This window comes from Copadichromis virginalis, linkage group LG2, assembly GCF_057382275.1.
Source record: "Copadichromis virginalis isolate Kocher_CV1m ecotype Utaka linkage group LG2, C_Virginalis_male_GT1.1, whole genome shotgun sequence".
Lineage (NCBI taxonomy): Eukaryota > Metazoa > Chordata > Actinopteri > Cichliformes > Cichlidae > Copadichromis > Copadichromis virginalis.
Window position 1 is genome coordinate 12,585,548 of NC_140619.1, and position 24,065 is coordinate 12,609,612.

Below are 24,065 nucleotides of genomic sequence, written 5' to 3' on the forward strand. Positions count from 1 at the left end.
ATTTTCACATGTAGTCTTCACTCTTTGATGAGTCGAACTGGCGGAGCTCCCCTTTAATCTCACCTACAAAGCTCTGATTGGCTTTGTGTTTTTTTGCCAACTCGTGCAGCACAAGTCAATCTCATCATATGCACGAGTTCGAGGAAAAGAGAGTTGTCCAGCTGCATGTTTTTACAGGACTTTGATAGCATTTTTATGCATTTTAAAATACGTGCTTCATAAAAATTGCATGACTGGCAGTGAGAGATCAAACAAGGGGGGAAAAAAACCTGCTGAGATTTTTTTTGCATTCAACACTTTTCTGTGACTCTTTCATCCAAAGAGAAATACTACTGAGGTTCAGCACAAAGACGCACACCTCACTGACAGTTCAAAGGTCGCAGGTGGAATCATGCACACAAAATATGAGCAAACATTTCAGACTCCAGAGAGGAACGATGATGACGATGGTGGAGGATGGAAGAAGAGCTGAGTCTTAGTGTTTGTAGCCCTGAAACCAGAGCTCATTTAAACTTAATCAGGCACGCTGCTAACTGCTAACTTATTTAAATGTGCTGTTCTTCTCAATCTTTTGGTTTCTCGTCTTCACTGAGAGCAGGAAGCATACTCGGGGATGTGGCACCCCAACCAGATACTTTAGCTCATCTTCCTCCCAATCAACGGGATCACCACGGAAAGAGTCACCTGTCCCAGATGCCACAGGGCAAGAGGTGGGGTGGACAGGACACCGGGGCTGTCACAGGACTAAAACAGAGAGACAGACGCCCATTCACACCTGCAGGCAATTTAAAATCCCCAGTTAATCTAACACCACTGACTGCATGCCTTTGGACTGTGGGAGGAAGGCAGAGTGCTCGGAGAGAACCCCCACACACGGAGAGGATGCAAACTCCACGCAGAAGGGTCCTGACCAGGTCATGCGTTGGAACCCAGGATCTTTTTGTGAGGCAACAGGTATCAATGTTTGAGTCAGAAACTGTTTCCCAGCTTTGGGTTGGTCATCATCATCTGTCCATCTTTGGGAAGCTTCTACTCAACCTACATAAGGTTTACAGGCTATCTTTGACTCTATTATTTGCCATCCCACGCTCATCTATGCCGTTCATCTTTCACAGCCACCCATGAGTGACAGGCATGGCCATAGATGACTGCAGACTACAGTTTAGACTCTGTTTCTTTTCATCTTCAATACAAGTAAAAACAGTTGCATGGGTCAAAGGTCAATCCAGAGTTGTCTCTAACCGTTAGTCAAAGGTCAACCTGCAGGTCAGGTGTAACTCGTGTTAACAGCATTCAGCAGATTTAGCAGCACGTCACACTACAGATGATTGCTGAATATAATGAGACAATTACACTCTGTACACCTCACCTCTAATGCAAACACACACACATTCTCCTTGATGCACACACACGCTAACACACACTCACACACACAAATGCCTGAGCAGCAGTGAAGGCAGTTAAGTGTTTCTCTGAGGCGTTTAGGGACTTTCTGCCTCTTCCAGCTGTCAGAACCGAAACTGAATGATAGACGGTGATTGGCTATGGCTGCCAAGTGTGCACGTATGTACACATGCACGCACACACACACTCACACACACACACACTTTCCTGAAACTGCTGGTGAAATATTCAGTGTGCTGTGCTCACTGAAGGCAGCTCATCTGCCTCAAGACATTTACACCTCATTTTGCCAATTTAGAATGGCATCCCTCCTCCAGCCTGATGCGCGTGCGGGCACACACACACACACACACACACCAAACACACAAACACACATTTTTATAGAGTAAAGTAAGGCTCGTTAATTCCAGCCTCGGTGTACTTCTCCAGTGCTAACTCCACTCAGTAGTTCTCCAAGGCAACAAAGCTAATCACTAAGCTAAAATACAGTATGCACACATACGCATATAAAATGCACAGTGTGGCAAATTTTTATGTGTGATGGCGCTGTATGAAGCAGCAGGATAATTCGTTAGGACATTGAGCTCCTACATTATATCTCGCTTTAGCGCTGTGTGCACCCTTTTGGGCAGGTGCGTGCGAGAAAATGGTCATCGGACAACCAAAAGCAGCCCAGCACCCAAAACTGCTGCTGTGAGGTGCATCCGGGTGACGGAGCACAGCTCAGCACTTTTGATGCCTGTGTGAAACACAAAACTATGAATAATTTTAATTAAAATTCAATACTTTAAATAACATAATGTGTTTATACTCAAATCCTCCCACACACACACAAAACAAAATCCACCCACATGCACACAAAGCGTGCACTGCCTTGCATACAAACTCCACATTTGGCTGCTTTTGGTTCAGTTTTGAGGCTTCTGTCACACAGACCTGGCAACCCTGCAGCCGGATTCTTGATGAGGAGCAGTGAGGGAGGAGCGTTCTCCTTAAGTGAAGGAGAACGTTTGCCTGGACGTTTGCCTCGAACAAAACCTGGACATGTCAAAAGTGAAATAGGTTGTTTTGGGTTTATAAGCCACTTTTGCTGTTTGAACTAAAGATGTGATAGATTTTGCTAGACAATACAAGCTAAATTATCTAAAAAGTTCACAATAAACTAGATATGCAAATCCAACAATGATGCTAACAAATAAACTGACCCACTATGCACAAAGAAGGAGAAAAAGGACAGTCTGCACCCACAATTACAGCAGTTCCAGGGCTGAACTAGACCTTCTTGGCTAGAGTATTTTGGCCATGAGGCTGAAGTCCTGTTAGCACACAGAGTTCATCACTGAAACTGAGAAAGCAGCTCTGTATTTACCAGGCAGAAACCAACAAACCCAGCAGGTTAAAAGGAAAACTAATTTGTTTTCAGAAGCAGATCTGATACTTCATGCTCTTTATGTGTCTCTGCAAATACCCATCCTCTCCATTCCAACAGATTTGCAGTTCCCCTTGCCTTTGCAGAGCCAGTAAAAACTTTATCTAATGTGGGACGAGCCTGACGTGACAGCTCAGGAGAAGAACGTCATCAGCCAGTGCCTCATACCATGTTTTGTTGCTCTGAATGGTCAAAGGGCTATCCGACTGTATGCAGAGACATTTTGGCCTGAGATCGCTGATTTCACCTTTAGGAAACTGAAATGAAGAAAGAGGATCCGTGTTTTAAAAGCACCTGCACGCCTCTGGCTTTTTTTCTGTGATATACACCAACTGCAACTGAGGTTCACAAAATTAGCAGATGCTTACCTCTCACAGACAGTCCACTGTTTCTGCCTGAGCTGCCAGGCAAGCAAACATTATGGACTATGACAACTACTCCACTGAGAGACCTGCCTCGGCCAAGACCTCCACACTCGCTTTCTCCTTCCCACGTGCACTCACTGTGCACGCTAGCTGTGGTCAGAGGAGCATCAGCAAACATTATTCTTCAGGGGCAGGCTATGGGGCACATGCATTTGTCCTCTCAGATGGCTGGAGGTCTCATCGTGAAATCAGCTGCCAGATAGTCGTTTATTATTTACCATGCTTTGTGTAAGCTATCAAAAAGTAAATGATCCCTTCACCCTTTTCAGGCTCTGGTTAATAATTATTAACACTTCAGGCGTCACAATATTTTCTGACCAATGTTTCAAGACATAAAGAAGTGATTTAAACATACCTCTGATTCGGATGACTCGGAGGTAAAAACACACAAAAAGGAGGACATTGGCCTTTTTCCCATTAATGAGTAAAGCTGTTTGATCTTCAGTGAAGACACAACATCTGAAGCCCTTTTCAGACAGACAAATGAACACACTGTGAAGATCAGCAGTCGGTCGGCGGATCAGTCAAACCAAACTACCCAGAAGCCCCTGCAGCAGCATGCTGACTCGCCATGTGTTTATTTATCAGTTTTCAGGGATCGCTCCATTGGCTGCTCAGCCACCCGCAACATCGCATAAGGAGCCGGCAGGAGGGCAGGAAGACCGAACAAACGGACACCGTGTTGGAGGACGCGGGAGAGGGCAAGACAAAGATTTTACCTGTCTCACACGCACACAGGTAAACACAGCTTCACAGCATGACCTCAGACTGTATGCAAAGTGCAATGCAAACACGGGTAAAAGGAGATGCTTGTGTGTGTGTGTGTGTGTGTGTGTGCATGTATTCATATCCCTGCATGCCCAAACATGTCTGTGCTTCCACAGAAAAGGGTTCAGCCTGCCCTGTCATTATGTTGCTATGACGACACTGACAGGTTGCAGTGAGGATGGTTGTAAGTGTTTTTATGAATTCAGGTGTGTCATCGCTCCATTCTTCTCTCTGTTGTCACCTATAGTCTCTCTGCCTTCTGAGTATTTCCCTCCATCACTTTATGTATTTTTAGTGAGTGACAGGACACAGAAAACACACACACACACACACACACCCACACACACAGTGGACTCTCCCAAATCTCATTAACAAACCTTCGAATCGGTGGTTGTAGATTAAAAATGGATCAAGACTCTGCAGCAGCTGCTCGGCCTCTTTCCTCCTCTCTGGATTTCAGTCAGATTTTTGGACTTTTGAGGTAAATTAGAGGTCCGATCCCAGAAGGGGGAGTTTTAAAGAGAATTATTAAACCAGAAGAAGGAAGTGTTATTTTGTACTAAATCGCACCGTCTTTAAACATGGTGATTATGCTTTTATTTGTACTCTTTACACACTTTTTACCAGCGGGCAGTTTTATTTTCTGCATGTAATCACTGTGAAAAGCTCTTTAGTCAGCCTAAATATTTTATCTCTAAAACATTGATATTTAAGGGGTTTTTCTGTGGTTATCTTCTTTAGGGATTCATTTTCCAATTACTCGATTGATTTTTTTCTCTCTATATACTGTTTGAAAAATGGAAAAATGCTTATTGTTTCCCGGCATCCATCATATTAAATAAACACAAAGGTGTGGAAGAACACGACCTTGGCTGTTACAGCAGCAGAGTAATGATATGGTATCACTGTTGTATGAACACGTATTTCATAAAGCTGCAATGATTGGATGTACCCCTGCTTTTGGCCACGGTTTCAAAATTTATTTGCAGCATTTTCAAAGGCCCGATGTGATTTAATAATGTTGTTAGCACAGGGAACGCAGTCTGCCTCAACAAATCTTCCTGTCTATTTACTGTTCCACTCCAAGTCGTTATTGATTATTTCGTGTATTGATGAGGTTGTTTGTTGGTGTTTTTTTAGTTGTCAGAGTGCGTCAGAGCAGATAAAGCGTCCGCTGGCTTCTTTGGAAATAAACATTAAGAGGCAGCTATGCTCGTTCAGTTTCTGACAGCAGCTGAGGAAAGAACACGAGCGCTGCTGTCCGACAAACACGGACCAAGAGCAGATTTGTTATTTTCTGTTTCTGAGCTTGTGCAGCGGCTTTAACGGGATTCGCGCAAACCTTCAGGGAAATTTTCGGCTCCCCTCCCCAAAAGAAAGAAAGAAGCAAAAGAAAAAGTCGCAGATGTGAAGCTGTGTGTTAACATCCGACCTCAATCCTCTAATTTAACCTCCAGAGATTAGGCCGAGCCACTAATCCAGACTGAAGCAGAGGGAGAGAAGAGAGAGAGAGGCAGAGTCCCGATTTTTGATGTATTAGTCATGTATTTTTGTCTTTTTTTATTCGAATATATTGTTGTCAGCAGTGAGACCTCTCATTCCAACCAATAAAGCAGATGGAAGTGAAATGAAAATAAAGACGAGATGAAATGGAAGATGGGGAGCTGAGGTCGGCCAGAGGATTAGAGCGAGAGAGAAACAGCTGTTATAATCGGGCACACACACACACACACACACACACACACACACACACACACACACCAGGCTGCAGTTGAAGGCCTCACTGAACCCTCCTTAAATACTTGAACCAAGATCTGTGCTGCGAGCTGAACTCTCATTTGAAATATGGATGAGCAATAAAACTCAATCACTGATTGTATCATCCTGTTTAATCTGCTACTTCATTAGATTTGGAAAAATATTTTGGACCAAATGCAGGCTTATTGTGAGCTGCTGTTACACGTTATTGCTATTACGGTTTCCAAAGGTACTGCTTGCATTTACATCCCAGTGACATTTCCCCCTATTGGCCGTAGTAATTGATGATAATGTGAGTAATGTGTCGATATTGTAGAGCTGTTTGAGGGCAGATAGAAGTGTCCACAAAATGCTGTGCGTGACAGCAGCTAGCTTCTCTTCTTTCTTTTACTGCTATCAAGTGACATAAATGAGGAAGTTATTTATTTCTGTAATGTGATCATTGTTGTGGTTTTTCAATTAATTTAAGGAAGTTTATTTAGGGAAGTTAAGTTGTGGGAAACAATGCAAAGAAGATAAACAGGAGACAGAATGCGTGGATGATCATGAGCTGAAGTTAAATCATGAAAATTAAAAACATCTGGGAGGAGTTTCCAGTGCTCTACAAACAGCAGACAAGTGGACGGTGTTGGGGAAAGTTGGATCAGGCTTGCTAGGATCGCCGATGGCTTACAAGAGTGTGACACTTGTGTGGAGAAACTCCTTTTGATTTGATTTTGTCTAAAAAAGTTGGTGTTTGTGGTCCTTAAAACGCCACTAAACCACTAATTATGTTTTTTTTTTGTAACATCTAATTACTTGAACAAAGAAAAAAGGAATCGTTTCACAGAACAAAAGTTCAAATAATCCAAACTGGTGGCCATGAGTAAAACACTGAGGACTCCTCGCATCCTGCTGACTGGTAACAAAATGCAACCAGGAAGAGGAAGGAAGAAGAAGAGGAGGAAGCAAGAGCAAAGCGAAAGGATGAAGAATGTGGATGAGATAAAAGCAGAGAGGTGATGAGAGAGGGAGATAAAGAGAGGGAAAGAGGGGGAAGGAGAGAGGAGACGAGTGTTTCCTATCCAAACAGACACTTCAGATGATATGGAGAGAACATGCCGAGTAAAAGAACGACAACATCTCCCTCCCTCTTTCTGTTTCTCTTATCTCCTCTCCACAGTCTGAGCAGAGGAAGGAGAGGTGATTCAAGGTGAAGTACGAGGTGGTCATACTAAATAAAAAGAGAGGAGACAGAGGGACGACAAGAGAGAAGGAAAGAAAGAGAATGAAAGTTTGGTCGAGGCAGAAATGGAGAGTAAGAAGAAAACGGCGAGGAGATGGGAAAGGAAAGACAGGATGAAAGACCGGGAAGAGAAAGAGGATGGAAGGAAGGAAATAAATGAAAAGAAATATAGAACGCAAGATAATAAGGAAGGAAAAAAGGGCATGGAAAAGTGAAAGAAGAGAAGAAGAGAGGCGCCGAGAAATGAGAGAAGGTGGATGAGGGCGAAGGAGGTGGAAGGAATAAGAGAAAGGAAAGACAATGAGAGAGTATAAGCAGGAGAAAAACGAGAGGAAGGAAGGATGAACGAGAAGTATTTTGCCAACAAGGATGGAAGCCCCTTTGCTCTATAAAACCTCTCTGAGCTCAGTCGACCACTGCGTCATTTTCTGCCTCAGTGCTGAAGCAGTTAACCAACACACACACACACACACACACACACACACACACACACACACACACACACACACACACAGAGCAAGCCGCCCTCTGCCCTCGTCACGCTCTGCCCTGCAGGGTCCAGGGATTTTATGACTGGCAGAGGCGTGTGTGTATCTGTATCTGAGTGTGTGTGTGTGTGTGTGTGTGTGTGTGTGTGTAGGTGTGTGTGTAGGGAGGAGGAGACATAAAGTAGCAGCACAGAGCTAAAAACAGTCTTTAAACCTGAAGCCTGCAAAGCGTAAAAGTGTGTACGGAGGCAGAGGATGAGGATGATTGAGATGAAGATTACAAAGTGGACTGAATGTGATGAAGAGCAGAAATGAGGATCAAAGGAAAACTTCTCGCTACCAACACACTCGGTCAGAATCAAAGCCAGGCTGACTTAAGATCCTGTCTTGCTGTAAAACATGCGATGTAGGCGAGAAACAACAAGAACAGCACTCGGCTAGTGAAGGCTACATATTAGCTTCAGCTAAAGCTCGTTTTTGTTGCTATAATACCTGAAGACAAGATTTTTTTTTCATCACACAAAACCCTCAAAAACCTCCACGCAGGCTTTGAGGGTTTTACAGTGAACCTATCCTGCTCATTTCCAGGTCTATTTTTATTCTAGGACTTTACTCGAGTAACTCTGCAGACTAACAGGTTTATATCATACTGGTTCATCGGCTCATCCTTAAAAGTCCACCTTCTCTCCTGATTGGCTGACTAGGGGTAACCATTTCTGTTTTTATAAGTGAGCAGTTTCAGGCCTGTGCACCATACGTTTGTCAGTGCGAGCTCTCTCTGTGCAGTTACTAGAGCTACAATTGGAGAACGTCATTATGTGAAATGTTCAGCACATTTAATCTAGATAACTAACAATGCAACATAATCTTCAGTCCATGCTAGTGCAATATTTTTAAACTAATACTTTAACCCAAATCAGATTACCCTCCACATGGTGACTGTTAGGAAGTTTATTTGGGCAAATAAAACTTGAAAGCTAAATTGAATTCAAGTCACGTGTTCTGAAACCACCTTGTTTAGCACGGGACTAAAATGCAACCTTCTTGGCTAGCACAGACGTTAAACGTGGGTGTAGTCGATGGATTGTGTTTTGGAGAGACTATTTCAGATACCAACGTTTCAGAAAAAACAAAGTTTTATTTTCTTGTTGTTTTTCAACACTGGGAAATCTGTACTGCTTTCCTACTTTCAAAAACGCCGTACCTGCAGCTCTTCACTGTGACGCGCAGCCATCAGTGTAAACAGTGAATGTGTTTCTGCTGTTTGTGCTCGGATCAGAGCCAGGAGATGAACCACAAGTGGACAGACAGCGACGGAGGATGCAGCTCAGCTCACCTATTCTGCTGCTTCTCCTTCTTGTTTGTCAGGTCAAACAATGAGGCTGCTATTTGACAGATGGGGAGAGAGAGCTGCAGGAAGTAAACACCAAACAGGAAGTTGAACACAAATGAAGGCAACAGGGCAGACCATAGCCTCCGTGTAATGATCAATTACTGTTGTAGGATGGCATTATAATCAAATAACAAGAGGAAGCAAAGGGCTGCTGGTGATTATGTGTTATTTCCTGATTGATGAAGTCATGTTTGTCTCTCTCCCTCGCTCACTCCGGTAGCTGTCACTTCCCTCATCGTCACCTGTCAGTCAGGATGCAGACGGAGGCGGTTGCCGCGGTGACTGCCTGTGACTGTACACTTGGCAGAAGGTCCTTTAACACATCGAGCTGCACTCCCTCTCTAACACAACTCTCCAGAGACTCGCTGCTGACAGTCCTGATTGTCACTTAGCATCTGCTGCCAATTACTGCACTATGTTCCTGAAAATACTGATCCTGATACTATTACGGCTACTGTGACTACTGATACTGATACTACTGTTACTCTTACTTTGGCAAGTACGCAGTAGTGATGCTACTGCTACCGTGACTCCTAATCCCGATGCTCTTTTGGTCTTGGATGCGAGAAATCACGTGTCAAAATATTTATTCCTCTTTTAGATTGCCTGTCATGCCAATAATCTCGTCAATTGCATTTTTTAAATTAAAGCCAGCGTGCGTTTAGTTTTTCACAGAGGTGAACCCCATTCCAATTAAGACAGAAAAAATAGTGGAAGAAGTCATGTTCTCCGCAGAGCTTTTCCATCGTTTGTGCTTTGACTGGAGTTCTTTTAATGAATCTCTGCTCTGTCTTCTTCTTCTTCTTTTGTGGTGGCTTATTGGCAACAACTGGAGAATGAAGTTCCGCTATTCGCATGACAGTAGTGGATGGAAAACTGCATTCATTTGCATTTTCTTTTTGCCAATTTGGATTTCATTTCTGCTTGGAAAGCTGACTTTTATCAAAGTGCCCCTCACCAAAGAAAAGAATGACAAAACCCCTTGTTATTTATGACAAATGTCCAGTTGTGGCAGCCGAAATCTGCTCAAAATGAAGCAGGATTCAGCTTTGTTGTGTCAGTGTGGAGTCCACATCAAGATCAAGGTCAGCAACACGTGAACCAAACCAATCCCATCCCATCTTTTTGCATTTCTGTTATCCTGCTCTGCTTCTATCAACACAACACAGTCACACTGCAGGCAGCATCCGAGCTGCTGCCGCCACTGCTGATGATAACAATAAGCAGCTATGTTGTGTGTGTGTGTGTGTGTGTGTGTGCGTACTTTCCTGCAGATAGAGTTCAGCAGCCCGGTGTGCAGAGCAGCTGTACAGCATCTGACCTCTGACCCCACTTACAGGTGTGTATGTGCATGCATGTGTATTATGCGGTGCACATCTGCAGCCCTCTTCTCTCCTGAGTCATACCACCTGCTACCAGCCCAGTCACACACACTCACAAACATAGCGCTAACATACATGCTGATATGTGGAGTGAGCGTGTGTCTGTGTGAGGTTTGAGTGTGTCTGCGTGTGTGTTCGTGTGTGTTTTGCACTCGGCTTCATCATCTCCTCCACCTCCTCATTTTTTCCTCTTTACAGGGCCCACACTCCCCCTCCTCTCGTCATGCTTGCATCTACTGTCGCCTGTTTTGTTCCTGTGTGCGTGTGTGTGTGTGTGTGTGTAAACCCTGAGGCAGGTTTCCATTCCACTTCACTTGTGTTGTTGGAGCAGGTGGCAAGACATCACACACACACACACACACACACACACATATATATATATATATATATAGAGAGAAATCTATATAAATGCACTGAACACACAATAACACAATAACAAATTTATGTTTCTTGTGTTTTTGATTTCTGGCGCCACATAAAAGTAAAACACAGACACACACACTGATCTTTGTATTGAGTCGTCTCAGTGGCTCGAACACAATCACAGCCCTGAGGGGGCGACCGAGATAGACAGAGATTGAGAGAGAGGCTGAATAAGAGTTCCTTCATGGCTCTCTCGGCTCTCTATGGATTGTTTAAAATAAACTGGCACTTCTCAAAAGGCTAAGATGATTTTATGTTTTCTGAAGATGATTTCACTCCTGTCCTGTTCTTCTTCTTCCCTGAGAGCAAGCAGGAACGTTCTGGTGGCGTCCACTGAAGCACTGAACTGTGATTGAAGTGATTGAAAAATGTTGCTGCTTGTTGTTGTAGTCCCCATTTTGTCACTGCTGCTTTTTAAATTGGCCAAACGGCTCCTGTGAATGGCTCCTGAGCCGTCCTTTGGCTCTCAAAATAAGCTTTTGGCAGGAAACCACGAGAGGTTTTTTTTTTACACCATCACTCTATTTTAATCATTTACTTAACTGTTTTAAAATGTTTAATTCCTCTCCTTTCCGTATACACTAAGACAGAAGAAAATGGTCTACTTTAATTTTATTGGTTTCATCTTAAATTTGAGCCCCAACTTGCTTTGGTCCCAGTTTTATGTATTTTTTTACATGGTATGTGGATGCAAAAACAGCGGCTCTGTGAAACTTTGGCTGCTGATATGGGAAGTGTATGCTGAAATAATGATGGTCAGCAGGTGTTTTGTTCATCACCTTTACCTTTTTGTTTTCATATGTTAGCATGCTAACATTTTCTAATCTCCCAAAGGCTTACTTACAGGTGTGCTAGCTGCTTGTAGACAGACATTTCCACCATGTCAGCAGACGTATCATTTATCATAAGGAGAACAGGAATCTACAAAGTAACTCTCATTACATTGTTTATCTAAAACCACCGAGTTAGCAAGCTAACTAGCCACCACGATAGGTTAGCTCAAACCACATGAGTGGTGCTGATGATACAGAGCTTTTCCCTTCATGTTTGGAAGTTCTGTGATTGTATATTTGTACTGTATATTATATGAGGTACAGCAGGACAAACTGAAGTTGCTGTTTTGCATCATGACATCTTTGGTAGCTTGCGTAATGTTTTCAAAGCTAATGTGGGTTGCTGCTAATAATTCACAGCACTTTGAGGTACACTCTATCTCTGTGTTTATCTTTGAGCTGTAAATTTGCAATTTTGTACATTTATATAATACAACCTCATACAATATAAACTATTTTAATATTGTATATACTGTATATATTACCACTGTGATAGTCTTGCAACTACTCGCACTTTAAATTCTGACTACACCCACACACAAGCTACACAAGCACTTGTTTTACTGTTTTACTATATTCTACGCTCAGAGTTAAGTTTATTCTTATTTTAGATAGTTGTTTATTTAGTTGTTTGAAGGGAAGCTGGAAGTAAGAATTTCATTGCTTTGTGTAACCACTTGTGTTTTGCAGTGTATAAGACAATAAACTTGAATCTCGCATTTTTAAGTCATTATAAATTTCATAGTGTAATTATTAGTGTGTAAGTTTTAAAAGACTCAGACTGCTGGCTTGTTGTTCTTAGAGCTTTCAGCTCTCAGGCTGATTTTCTGTGGGACCAGCTTTCAGTCTGGGTTTATTAGACAGATGCTTTTTCTACTTTTAAGATTTGAGCTAAATGTAGTCATACTTACAGGTATCCAAATCCTGTGGCAAAAATAACTGGACAAATATTTTGAATTTTAAACAAGATGAACGGTTCTCTTCCTCTTAAACTGGAGGAGGTGACTCTCCAGCAGAACCTCAGACTCATTTAATGTGTCCTATAAACACCTGAGCGAAACGTTCAGATGCTAATCTCCTGCCATCCGAACAGAGTGTGAACTGTTTAAATCAGTTATTTCAAGGAGAGCTGGTACTGGGTGTCTTCATGAATCCAATAATTTGATGTAATTTGAGGAGTGAGGTGTTTTCTACCTGTCAGACATGCCTCGATGTGTGTGTGTGCGTACACACACACAAGCTGAGAGGATTACTTTGTGCTGACAGACACCCACGCCTTAGGAATGTGTGTGTTGTATGTCTGTGTTTGTGTGTCAGTGTTACAAAGGCCCTTTGTGATGAAACTCCCCAACCATTCTGGACCCGCAACTTCGCCACTATAAACACTGCGAGTAGCTGTTCGAATCAGTGAATACACACAACCTTCAAAACATTATACTCACAACAATGAACAGCCAGTAACAAATAATTAGTACGAGCGCTACTGCTAAAAGGAATAATATAGAAAGGTGACAAATTCAAGGAAATACCCGAACCTTCCCATGCAGTAACGACATATTTATTTTGGTTTCTTTGGTTTTAGTTACTCTAGTAATACTAATACTAAAAAGTACCAAAAGACCTGTGGTGGAATTTTAGGTTCTTGATGTCGTTGATGTTATTTCTGTAGCTAAATTGTTGTAAAATTGTTGTAAACTCTTTCCCCCATGAGCAACGTTTGGGGATAACCTTTGTTCCTGTCATATTTCAGACTGGATTCCAGAATAAAATGACTGAATGTGCATCAGAAGTTAATGTGGGTGATCTCTACACAGTCTATTCTAATGGTGCCCAAACCATGTCTTTACTGATAAAGACTACAGGGTACAGGGTAGCTCATCAAATGTGATCTTTATAGGGGAAAGACTCATAAATGCTCACAACAACTGCTGATTTTACATGAGCTGGGTCCTGATATCTTCTTAATGTATCAGCATTATGTATGGATGAGTGAAGATTCTGAGTTTATTTTAAAAGAAATCTTCTGGAGAAGCTATTCAACCACAAAAGACTAGTGCAACTTTAAAATCCTGAAAAGGAGCTGTGATTATTTTTACATGAGTGTTTTGGCAAAGGAAAGTGTGCAGCTGAAGTAACGTGCGAGTACAGTGGCAGTATCTGTAACCTTGCCTTCCACTCAGCTGAACCGGACTGATGACAGGCACTCTGTCCCAGCCTGATGATATTTTAGCCGCTGCCATGAAATTACAGTAATTTTCTGGGGGAGAAAAAGCTGCTAGCTGCCCGCCTAATGACTGCCATTACAGTTTCTTTTCCTGACAGTGAGCCAGACCGCAGAGAAACAGGAAGTCTTCTGTCAGTCAAACTACAGAAACACACGCTATTGATTAAAAACACCTGTTCTGAATTGCCTATGGTTTAATGAAGTGAGCGAGCTGATTATTGAGTGTGAACATTAACAGGTCCAGTGGGATGGAAACCAGATTTTGGTTCATCGTGTGGTTTCGGGTGTGTCATTTTCATGGATTTCATCTGTTAAGCTGACAAGCTGAAACACTGAATGAATGGGTCTGATGGTCTGATTGCTATTGTGGGTGAAAGAGATTAATATTTTTCTTTTCACCCCAATAACTCAAGGAGAAAATTTCATTTCATTTCCAGCATTTCCAGGGCTTTTTAACTTGGTGGCTGATGTAAGTTTATCTCTGATATGATAAAAAAAAAAAAAAAGTAAAAATATATTTTTTTCCCTTCTCTACCTTTGCCCACCCTGTGGAGGTATGAATACCAAATATGTTTTCAAAATTAGAAGAAAATATGAGACAAAAATCTGAAACAACAGTATTATTTTCATGCCATGTTCCTAATGACTACAGCGGGCCCACAGAAAAGCATCGGCCTCCTGGATGCCTGCTAGCTGAGTTGTTTTCAGGCATGACGACATGCTTAGAAGGAGTTCCTTATAGAAATGTGTTTCTTGGAAGACCTAGAGCTCTAACCAAGAAGAGCTGGTTGTCAGGGTCTGGGTATCAGTGTCAAGACTGATACCCAGATAAACCAAGATTTGGAGCCACTCCAGCAGACTGATCGTCGGTAGTACCTGATTTAAGATGCACAAACAATGCTTTAATGAGGATAGTCTAGTACTCGCTCATATTTTTCTGGACAATTACAACTTTCTGCACAACACCTACCACCACCCTGTTCCAACCGGCAATTTTGGGAAGCTCTCTCTGCGTATCTCGAAACTCCACTCAACTTTCCTGGAGAGGTTCTCCGAACAATTAGCCTGTTGTGTCTTGCCTCTCTCGCAACAAGCCAGGTTTGGACATTTGAAACCAAGAGCAACATGGTTCTCTTCCGATGTCTTGACTCCTGCGTCTTTTCTCACAAAAGCCGACCCTCCAAAAACAGCTGCAGCTTTTAATGAGTGGAATTGTTGCTTTGCCTATTTGAGACTATTAAAAAAAAAGCTGCAGAATGTTCCCACAAGCACTTCAAATGAAGCACGAAGTAGTCTTTGGATTTAAGACACACTAAATGTGCCATAGGAGCTTTCTGCACAGCCTGTAAGCCTGTAGAGCATAACACTCAGATCATGAATCAAACTCAAACAACAGAGTGAAAGTGCAGATATGAACGAAGTGCTGGTTGTGAAAACAGTTTTTGTTCTCCTTTAAACAGCTGATAGGCGCCATGATATGACACTTGGGCTGCTGGCACAGAGATACGCAACAGCACTACAACAACAACACACACAGAGCGAGACCTGACAGCAGACATTTGCACACCTCTATGAAGATGTTTATAGTTTCTTATCCAATGTTTCAAATATGTCCTGGCTTGAATTTTTTTTTTTTTGTCCTGAATTCATTCTGGGCATATCTATTCAGCACTGTTACTATTGATTCTGGATTATAAACTTCTAATAAAATAAAAAGTAGCTTAATCATCTGGTATTTGATAAATATATGTATTCAACACAACTTTAGTATCAAACTAAAACTGGAACGCTTCAGCTGTACAGATGGTAATATGTAATCCAGAAGTCATTTAGCTCAGAGCTTATACAAACACACATCTCCTCATTCAAAGGGCAGAGCTTTCCAAAGAAGGAAGGATTGTGTTGGGTTGGATGGACGGAGAGGGAGGTTGGTCAGTACTATGAGTCAGCACACACACACACAGGCAGAGGTCGTTGTGTTGCCATAGAAACGGCTGAGCTGGTCAGCGTAAAAGCAGGAAGGATGCCGCCGGACTGTTAATGTAGAGACCAGACACAGGGAGGAGTCGGGGAGAGCTGTTAACTTTTGGCCTCTTCGCTCCTCTTTGCCAATAGCTGTTCTTGATTGATATTTGACCTTTGACCCCAGCGGGTTCAGCACCTGCTCAGAGTTGTTTTGATCTCAGTTCTTTCTGTGCTGTTTGCTGTAGGTTCAAAGTCTGAAAGAGTGTTGGGTGTGTGTTGCGTGCATGTAGGCAACACGCCACCAGGTAGGCAGCTGTAAATTTAAAGTGACTGAGAGAATAGCTGATGTGTTCCAGTCAGCTGTTATGGAGAGAAAACATATTTGGAACAAAAGGCAAAAGTAAATTTCAAGCACTGTTCAAACTGTAAAGCTCATGTAATAGACCTCCATCGGAAATGCTAACAAGAATGCTATTTTCAGCGAGTGGTTCTTAGTTGAGTGTTTGCTTATAGAAATGCTCATTTCCACCAAACACAAAAATGATTATTTGCTTGTCAACCATCTGTAAAGAATTTAAGCATGCAATGTATGTTTTCAGTTTGTTTTTGGCTTCCTTTTAGTGTCTCAGTATTACGTTTAATCTACACTTATTTCTGAGTACTACACAAATTGTCATTGTTATAGAACGTCTGATAGAGTGCTAACAGTAGCACAGTTAGCCTTTGGTTTGCATGTTAGCATGCTAACAAGTGTAGCTGAAGATAACAATGTTGTAATATGTCTTTATCACTAAATATTTACTTGGGAAAGTACTGCATTATGACCCGATGATTATACTTGGCACAATTTGACAGCTATTATTATATTGTGCTGTTTCCTAGATGTGATGCTAGGGCTAACACCATGACTCTGATGATTCTGCCCTATGAGCCCAGAGCTGCATAAACCGGATATGTGGCTCTAAAACAGTCATCTGGATACATCATTAATGTAGTGGGAAAAAAACAAACATGATAATCCATCTATCTCTGATCTATTTAATAAAAGTAGTGGATTGACAGAATTAGCCACTTTTCTAACTAACAGTCAGTTTTATCTTATGTTATTCAGCTTTAACGGAGCAAAAACTTTAAAATGTCAAGGAAAAAGCTTGCTAATTATCCTCAGATGTAATCTGATGGGTTTCCTTCTCTTACCCTATAATTTAGTAGATAATGTATTTGAGGACTTTTTTACATCACCTTGTGCTCCCTGTAACTGTGAGGTCTGAACGTAGTTGTTAAAACATCAGTATTATGAGCATAAAACCAAATAATTGAGAAAATGGTCAGATAAAGAATTAAAAAAAATATCTAAAAAGGGAAAAGATATGTTACCATTCTGTCATCCAGCTCTAAAATCTGTGTTTTCTGCTAAACCTAATTGTTTGTCTTGACATTATTAATGAAAGGTGTTGAGAACATGCAGAAACCATACTCAGAACATCTTGGGCCAAATACATTTTCTCTCCATATATTAGAAATGAAAATGAAAATACAATACTGTACCTCTCCTTGCAGCATTCCCAATATTCCCAATTCAAGAACCCAGTGAATGCACAGAAAGCGCCACTTAAACATTTAAGAAACAAGTTTATTGAAATAAATTCTGCTTTAAAGTGTTAAAAAGAAAACAAAACATTGTACAATTATGTCCCCATAGAAAAGTACATGAGAGTACACGACTGAGCAGGTGTGCACAGACTAGATGTGGCTTTAAATTCTAGTATGATGCCTGCATGTCAACAGGCTAAATGTTAAACCAGCAGGAGCGCTAGCAAGCTGCCAACAGCAGCAGGGACTCTGCGAGACTGACCAAAGAAACAGTTTCTCTGCTTCGCGTGTTCATATATATATATATATATATATATATATATATATAAACTGATGATCGCGATCGCGATGACAGTGAAAATGCAGGTGTGTGTGAGTCTTTGGTACATCTTTTCAAACAGTCAACACAAGTCTTTAAGAAGCCAGTAGAACAATGAAATGGCCTTGTTAAGCTCACACGAGACACACTGTAATGTTGCAAAATAAACAGCAGATGAAAAAGCAGAAACAAAACAAAATGTTTCACATTCACATGTATGTACAGTCTGAACATCACTACAACACCTTAATCTGATTGTCTGGTTTTTTCAGCGCATGTGACATTTTCACTTTTCACAGCTGCAGGTCCATCAACATGAAGCCACAAAACAGCCGATGTGGCGTGAACGCTCATCACAATCATACAGTTAATGGCCCCCGTCTCACAGACCCCCTCCCAACTCCCCTTTTTGTACATTAAATAGAATAAAGCAAGGCACTCTGGGTAAAAGAAGGCAAAAGCGGGTGCCTGGAAAATTACCTGCCATTAATCTGTGCAAACAATTGCCTTTTGAGCCCCTGTGATTGGGAACACAGCTAAATTAAAAGTCGTCTTTCAGCTGACCTGACAGGAAGCGTTGTGGCTCGGAAACGGTCGTATTTAGTTGTAGTGTACCTTTTCCTTCATAGCGTAGAGGCTCTTTATAACCCCACTCCCTTAGCCTTCTTATTGCCTTTCTTCCTTTCTTTCTTCTTTGCTGCTTGGCTCCCTGACTGAGCTGAAATTACCTTAAATTGGTCTGAACTGGATGGAAACACTAAAGTGCTGCTCAGTCAGTCTACTTTCTGGCAAAAGAAAGCTAAGAAACAATAAAAATTGGTTAAAAAAAAAGAACGAAAACTAACTCAGGAATTCACAGTCACTCTTTGTCACACTTCAACAAGCTGATCCGGCCATAAAGAGCAGCTTTAAGCCTCAAGTCAGCTCTCCAGACAAAAAAGAAAAGAATAACACATTCAGACATAATGAGGATGTCAGCATGAACCTTTCAATGGGTGCTCAAAGAACTCCAAGAACATTTGCGAATAATAAAATGGGGAAAACTCATAATGTCCTTCATTTAATCCACCATAAAAAAAGGTAAAATGAAACACAAACAAATGAAAAACACAGATGCTAAGGACAGACCCATATGGGATTTCCAAGTTGAACAGGGGGCTCAATCAAACGTATGCTATCAAACTTGGGTTTACATAACATCATAAGTAATTCTTTGAAATATCACATATTTCGCTATAACAGGAACTTTTAATTAAATTCTGCAGATTAAACATTTGAATGCAAGGCTTTGAAAACATCATCCAAAAAAACCCCAAAACCCATTACCTCAAACATAAAAATCCTCCATAAATGTGTTTTAGATCAACAGAGTCCATTTTAGGAGGGAGGTTACTGTAAGGAACTGACAAATTGGTAAGCCCATATTTGGTCTAGCCCTGCAATCCTTCATTCTGTGGCTTTGTGGTGTCCATGTTGAAGTGAATACCCAAAACTGAGCAGAACAGAAGACAAATGGTGAACAGAACCAAACTTAAAATAAAAGGAATCACAACTGTGAGGAGGTGGGTGATGTGCAGGGAAATCAGTGCAGCTTTGGTGGAATAACATTGGCTTTGCCAAATAAGTCCCAGCGTGACTACCACACCCGGTTGGTCCAATAGATCTCCCTGTGGTACATTGCTGTGTTTGCGTAGTCTCCTACCTGTTTGTTGCTGTATTTGGGTGGGTTGGCCTTGTAGCTGTAATCCGAATATTGGTCGGAGCCAGTAGAGTTGTTGTCGCCCGTCCCCACGAAGGTGTTGGTGGCAGGGAGGTCCTGAACAGCCTGGTGCTTCTTGGAGGCAGACGGTGACTGTGGCTGCAGCTGGATGGATGGTAGCGGGGAGTTGGAGCGGTAGTGGCGCCCCAGATCAGGGCTCCCTGGTGGATAGTTAAGGGGCAGGTGGATTCTGGGACTGTCATTGACATTCTCATTGATTAAGTTGAATTTGAGGCCTTTTTGTAGACTGGCGTCCTCATCATCTTCTCCTGTCTTAGCTGGTTTTGGAGCCTTCCCCTTTTTGCTCTTTTTCCCTTTGCCATTTTTAGGGCCCTGCTTTGGGGCATACAGGTCCTTACTCTCCTTCTTGCCAGCCTGGTAACCACTCTTGGTATCCTTCTGTACCCAGCGTCTGATGAGGACCACGGCAACTATAACTAAAATGACAACAGCAAAACCGGCAAGACTGCCGTACAGAATATTGCTTTGCTGAGAATAGGCATAGTTGGGATCTCCGGCAATGTCCCTGTCCAAAGGGGTGTAGAGGCTGTGTCCAACCAGCGCTTCAATGAGGGAGACATTTGATTTTGTTTCATTTACAAAAACATGAACTAGTGCAATGGTGTTACGAGGAGGTTTTCCCTTATCAACAACCTTCACTACCAGCCGATGTAGCCCATTGTACTTCGGGGTTAATTCTTGTGCTGCTGTGATTTCCCCATCATTGGTAGATATTTGGAACAGATCATATGGATTTCCACCTATTATGGTATACTCTAGCTCAGCATTGAGTCCAGCATCAATGTCCTCAGCTTTTACCACCTCCACGTGTGTGTTTGGTCGGGTCCCAACCGGTAGGTGTACAAAGGACGAGTTAGACGGCCTGGTAACATATGGGGCATTATCATTTTCATCCAACACATTGATGGTCACACCCACATAGGAGGATCGAGGCGGGTTACCACCATCCACAGCCTTTAGTTGAAATGTGTAGGTGCTCTTCTTTTCACGGTCGAAGGAGATGCTTGACAGGATGGTTCCTGTGCCATTCTGGATGACAAACATGCCATTGTCCTGTTCCACAAACAGCCTGACTTGGGAATTCTCATCCTTATCTGCATCATTGACTGTCACTACACCAACAGGATTGAGTGGAGGCATGTTCTCTATGACAGAGAAGCTATAGCCATTCAGTGTAAACTTTGGGTCATTGTCATTGCAATCTAGAACATTTACCACCACCGTGGCAGTGCCGGTTTTACTAGGCACACCCTTGTCTGCTGCAGTTACACGGAATTCATAACGCTCTTTTTCTTCCCGATCCAATGAGTGATTCACACGAACTTCTCCAGTGCTGGAATTAATTTTAAAGAGCCTTTTGGCTGTTGAATCAGTGATGGTATAGAACAACTCTGCGTTTGTGCCGCTGTCTGCATCTGTCGCCACAATGTCTAGAACTTTGTCTCCTGGCTGGTTGCCTTCTGCAAAGTCTACCTCAACAGTTGAAGGAGAAAAGTTTGGTGCATTATCATTAATATCTGTAACCTGGACTTTGAGAGCGTTAGTGCTGGACAGAGCTGGGTTTCCAGAATCCACAGCGACTATTTCAATCCTGTAATCCTTAATACGCTCATAATCCAGCAGGGTTGTTGTCTGCAGGAAGTATTTTCTCTTCCGATCGTTGGCTGACTCACTTGCAGGACGAAGCTGAAATGGAACATCACCAGCAACAACACATGTCACCACAGCATTTTCCCCCTCATCACGGTCTGACACCTGGACCAGTGCCACTGGTGTACCAATAGGCATGTCCTCAGAAATGTTGGCCACACCATCATGATGTGTTACCAAGCCAATACCACGGATCTCAATGGCTGGTGCATTGTCATTTTGGTCCTTGACGTGTACGGTCACAAGGACCTTGGAACTCTTGGAATTGGGTCCACGATCTCTTGCCACCACAAAGAACTTGAGAAAGTTTTCTTCTTCTCTGTCCACAAGACCTTTGACGTAGACGATGCCTGTTGCGCGGTCAATGCGCAGAAGCCTTTGGACAGATTCTGATGCTTGATGGAGGCTGTAGTCTATCTCTCCATTGAGGCCAGTGTCTGCGTCGTTGGCTTTGACCTACAAGAGTTGGAAAAAAACAAAAGACAGACAGACAGACGGACAGAAAGAAACAAAGAAACAGATTCAATCTTTTAGCCAAACACTGTCCAAAACAACATTAAGAATCAGATCATTTGCCTGTTCAGAATTGCATTTGGTACACTGGAAAATCAAAATATCATCAAAACATTGATCTTTTGGCAGGTTTGCAGTTTTCATGACAAGCAATAAATATTCTATATTTAAGACATTCAACTTTAGACTAAAAGTCTGAAGTAATCTCAGACTAAAAGAATGATTCGCCACGCTCTTTTTCATGTGACGTCAGTGAAATACGCGTCATGATTCCATTACAGTCTCTGTTAAATTTTAATGATTATTTAGCTTCTTTGGCTAATGAAGAGTCATGACCATTACTAATGCAACAGTACAAGGCCCTTTATGTTTTCCTCAGGGGGAGGAGTTTGTATGCTGCGAAAGATAATACCCGATCAAAGCTGATTGCACAACCCTACACAACAACATCTAACGGCCGTGCAGCGGGTCATTGGCATCTAATGGGCAGACGAGTGAATGTTAATGTTCCTCTCATTATCAGAAAAGCCCCAGCTCCTCAGGGCCCATTAGGAGACTGAATAGGACAGAACAGAATGAACCACAAGCTGACTTCATAAGTCCAAACCTAAAGTGAATGGGGGCAGTTAGTCAATTAGGAGATATGAGAAGTCAGCAAAATATCACTTAGGAAATACTCGTTAACACACCTGTCCTATCTACGGATCTAAACCGTTTTAATTGCAGTCATTGAATGCCATGGCTGCCGGTCAGAAATGTAGGTTGTTTCAAATTAAGCAGTTCTTGAACAGCTGATTTAAATGTCCCAGGTGCTGCTGATCCAGTGTTTGTACAGCCTTCACCCAGGACAGAGTAATGTAATTATGTTTGGGGTTTTTTATTCTTCTTTTTTTAAGGCCATTATACCTTTAAAGCTGGGCTGGTTCTTAGCCAAGCTTGCACTCAGTAATATATTTCCCTGAAATTTAAGTCCAAAATATTATGATTTACTAAAATACAAAAAAGGAATCTGCCAATGGGATAAGATTATTAGGGCTACTTTTTAAAGAACCAATCAAACATAAGGGATTGCTTCTGGTCGTAGCTTCGTATTTATCCAAATAAGAAACACCCTTTAAAGCCCCTACAAAACACCAGCTACATTAGTAATCAAAATCTAATATAATGTAAACATGATATAAGTTCAATGAAGATACAGATTATACCATATCCAAAACCATTTAAATCAGTTTTTAGGAGGAAATCAGGGTTTAAAAGGCTACTGCTAGCAGAATCTCTGAAGACTCTTGTTTTTCACACAGACTCCAGTTCATACTGCCACATAATAAATATGTTGTTTATCGTCTGCTCAAGAAACTCACAAACTGTGACGGACCACCACCAGCACCATGATGTGACCATAGAAGCTGCTGATCCAAGTCAGAGAGGTTAAGGTTAAAGAAAGCATGAAAGTGAAATTATAATTTCTCCTGCCCATTGATTTCCTTTCCTTTGCTCTGGCCTTAAACAGCAGACATCACCAAACAGCGGTGAATTATTGACAGCTTCTGAGAATTGTGTATTGAACAGTGTTGCTGCTGGAGCCCGGTGCCACTGTGATGGGGACAGAGCTGCACTGGCTGCGCTCCAAGGCCACTTTGTCCAGGCATACAGAAACTATAAACACTCTTTATCTACCAGTTAACAATTAACCTGCAAGAGCGTCTGGTTTCCTGACTGAGTGAACCAGAGTTTCTGAATGTTTCAGGTGATTTACAACAGTAAACCTTTAATTTATTCCAACATTCTCCAAATCAGCCTGGTTTCTCCCCCTCCACGAAACTATTAGAGAATTTATTCCCGAGGAAATGAGCTTGCAGACACTTAACGCAGAGAAATAATCTATCACAGTTTATATCCTGTCTAGTTTATTGTTGACTAAATTACATTATAATGACGCGGCAGTTCAGTGTGGACTCTTCAAACCATTTGAGGCTGCTTTTTGAACTAATTAATCAGCTCGTCAACATCATATTGTTTTTTAAATCATCTTTAGGATTTTAGTGACTACGCATTAGGGACCCCTGTCAATATTCCTTGGTCTTTAATAAGCGCTAAATTTCAAGGATCTGTCTTCTGCTAATTACTCGATTAAAGGCTCTAAAAACTGTTAATTGTTCTGACTCAGCTTGTTGATATGGTTGATTAGAGCTACATTTAAAAGAAAAGATGCCAAATTTCGAGCTGCTCTGGTTGATGTCCTTCTGGTTAGCTTCCATTTCTGAAGGGTTTCAGGTAGGCGGAGCTAAGTTCAAAAGCTTTAAATGCAGTGGTGCAGAAAGGATCAGTGAATTCAACTTGGCAAGGTGGGGATATCATGTACCTAAGTGCACCTATCAGGCACAAGAGCAACATTTGAATGTAAAGAAAAAAAAATCGGATCAAAAACCACACCCACACAGGCTCTGTAACTGGGCTTTTCCACACATTAAATATATAAGAACAGAAGAATTG

General features: G+C 41.9%; 1 protein-coding gene across 3 annotated transcripts in view; it reads right to left on the reverse strand.

Annotated features, from left to right (window-relative positions):
- LOC146717060 (protocadherin-1-like) overlaps window positions 1-24,065 on the reverse strand; it is a 231,749-nt gene that overhangs the window by 192,171 nt on the left and 15,513 nt on the right. For all 3 annotated transcript variants that reach the window (XM_085471429.1, XM_085471434.1, XM_085471442.1), the window contains exon 3: window positions 19,332-21,515. In XM_085471429.1, the coding sequence (XP_085327555.1) occupies window positions 19,332-21,515 (2,184 nt within the window). The remainder of the gene's footprint in view (window positions 1-19,331; window positions 21,516-24,065) is intronic.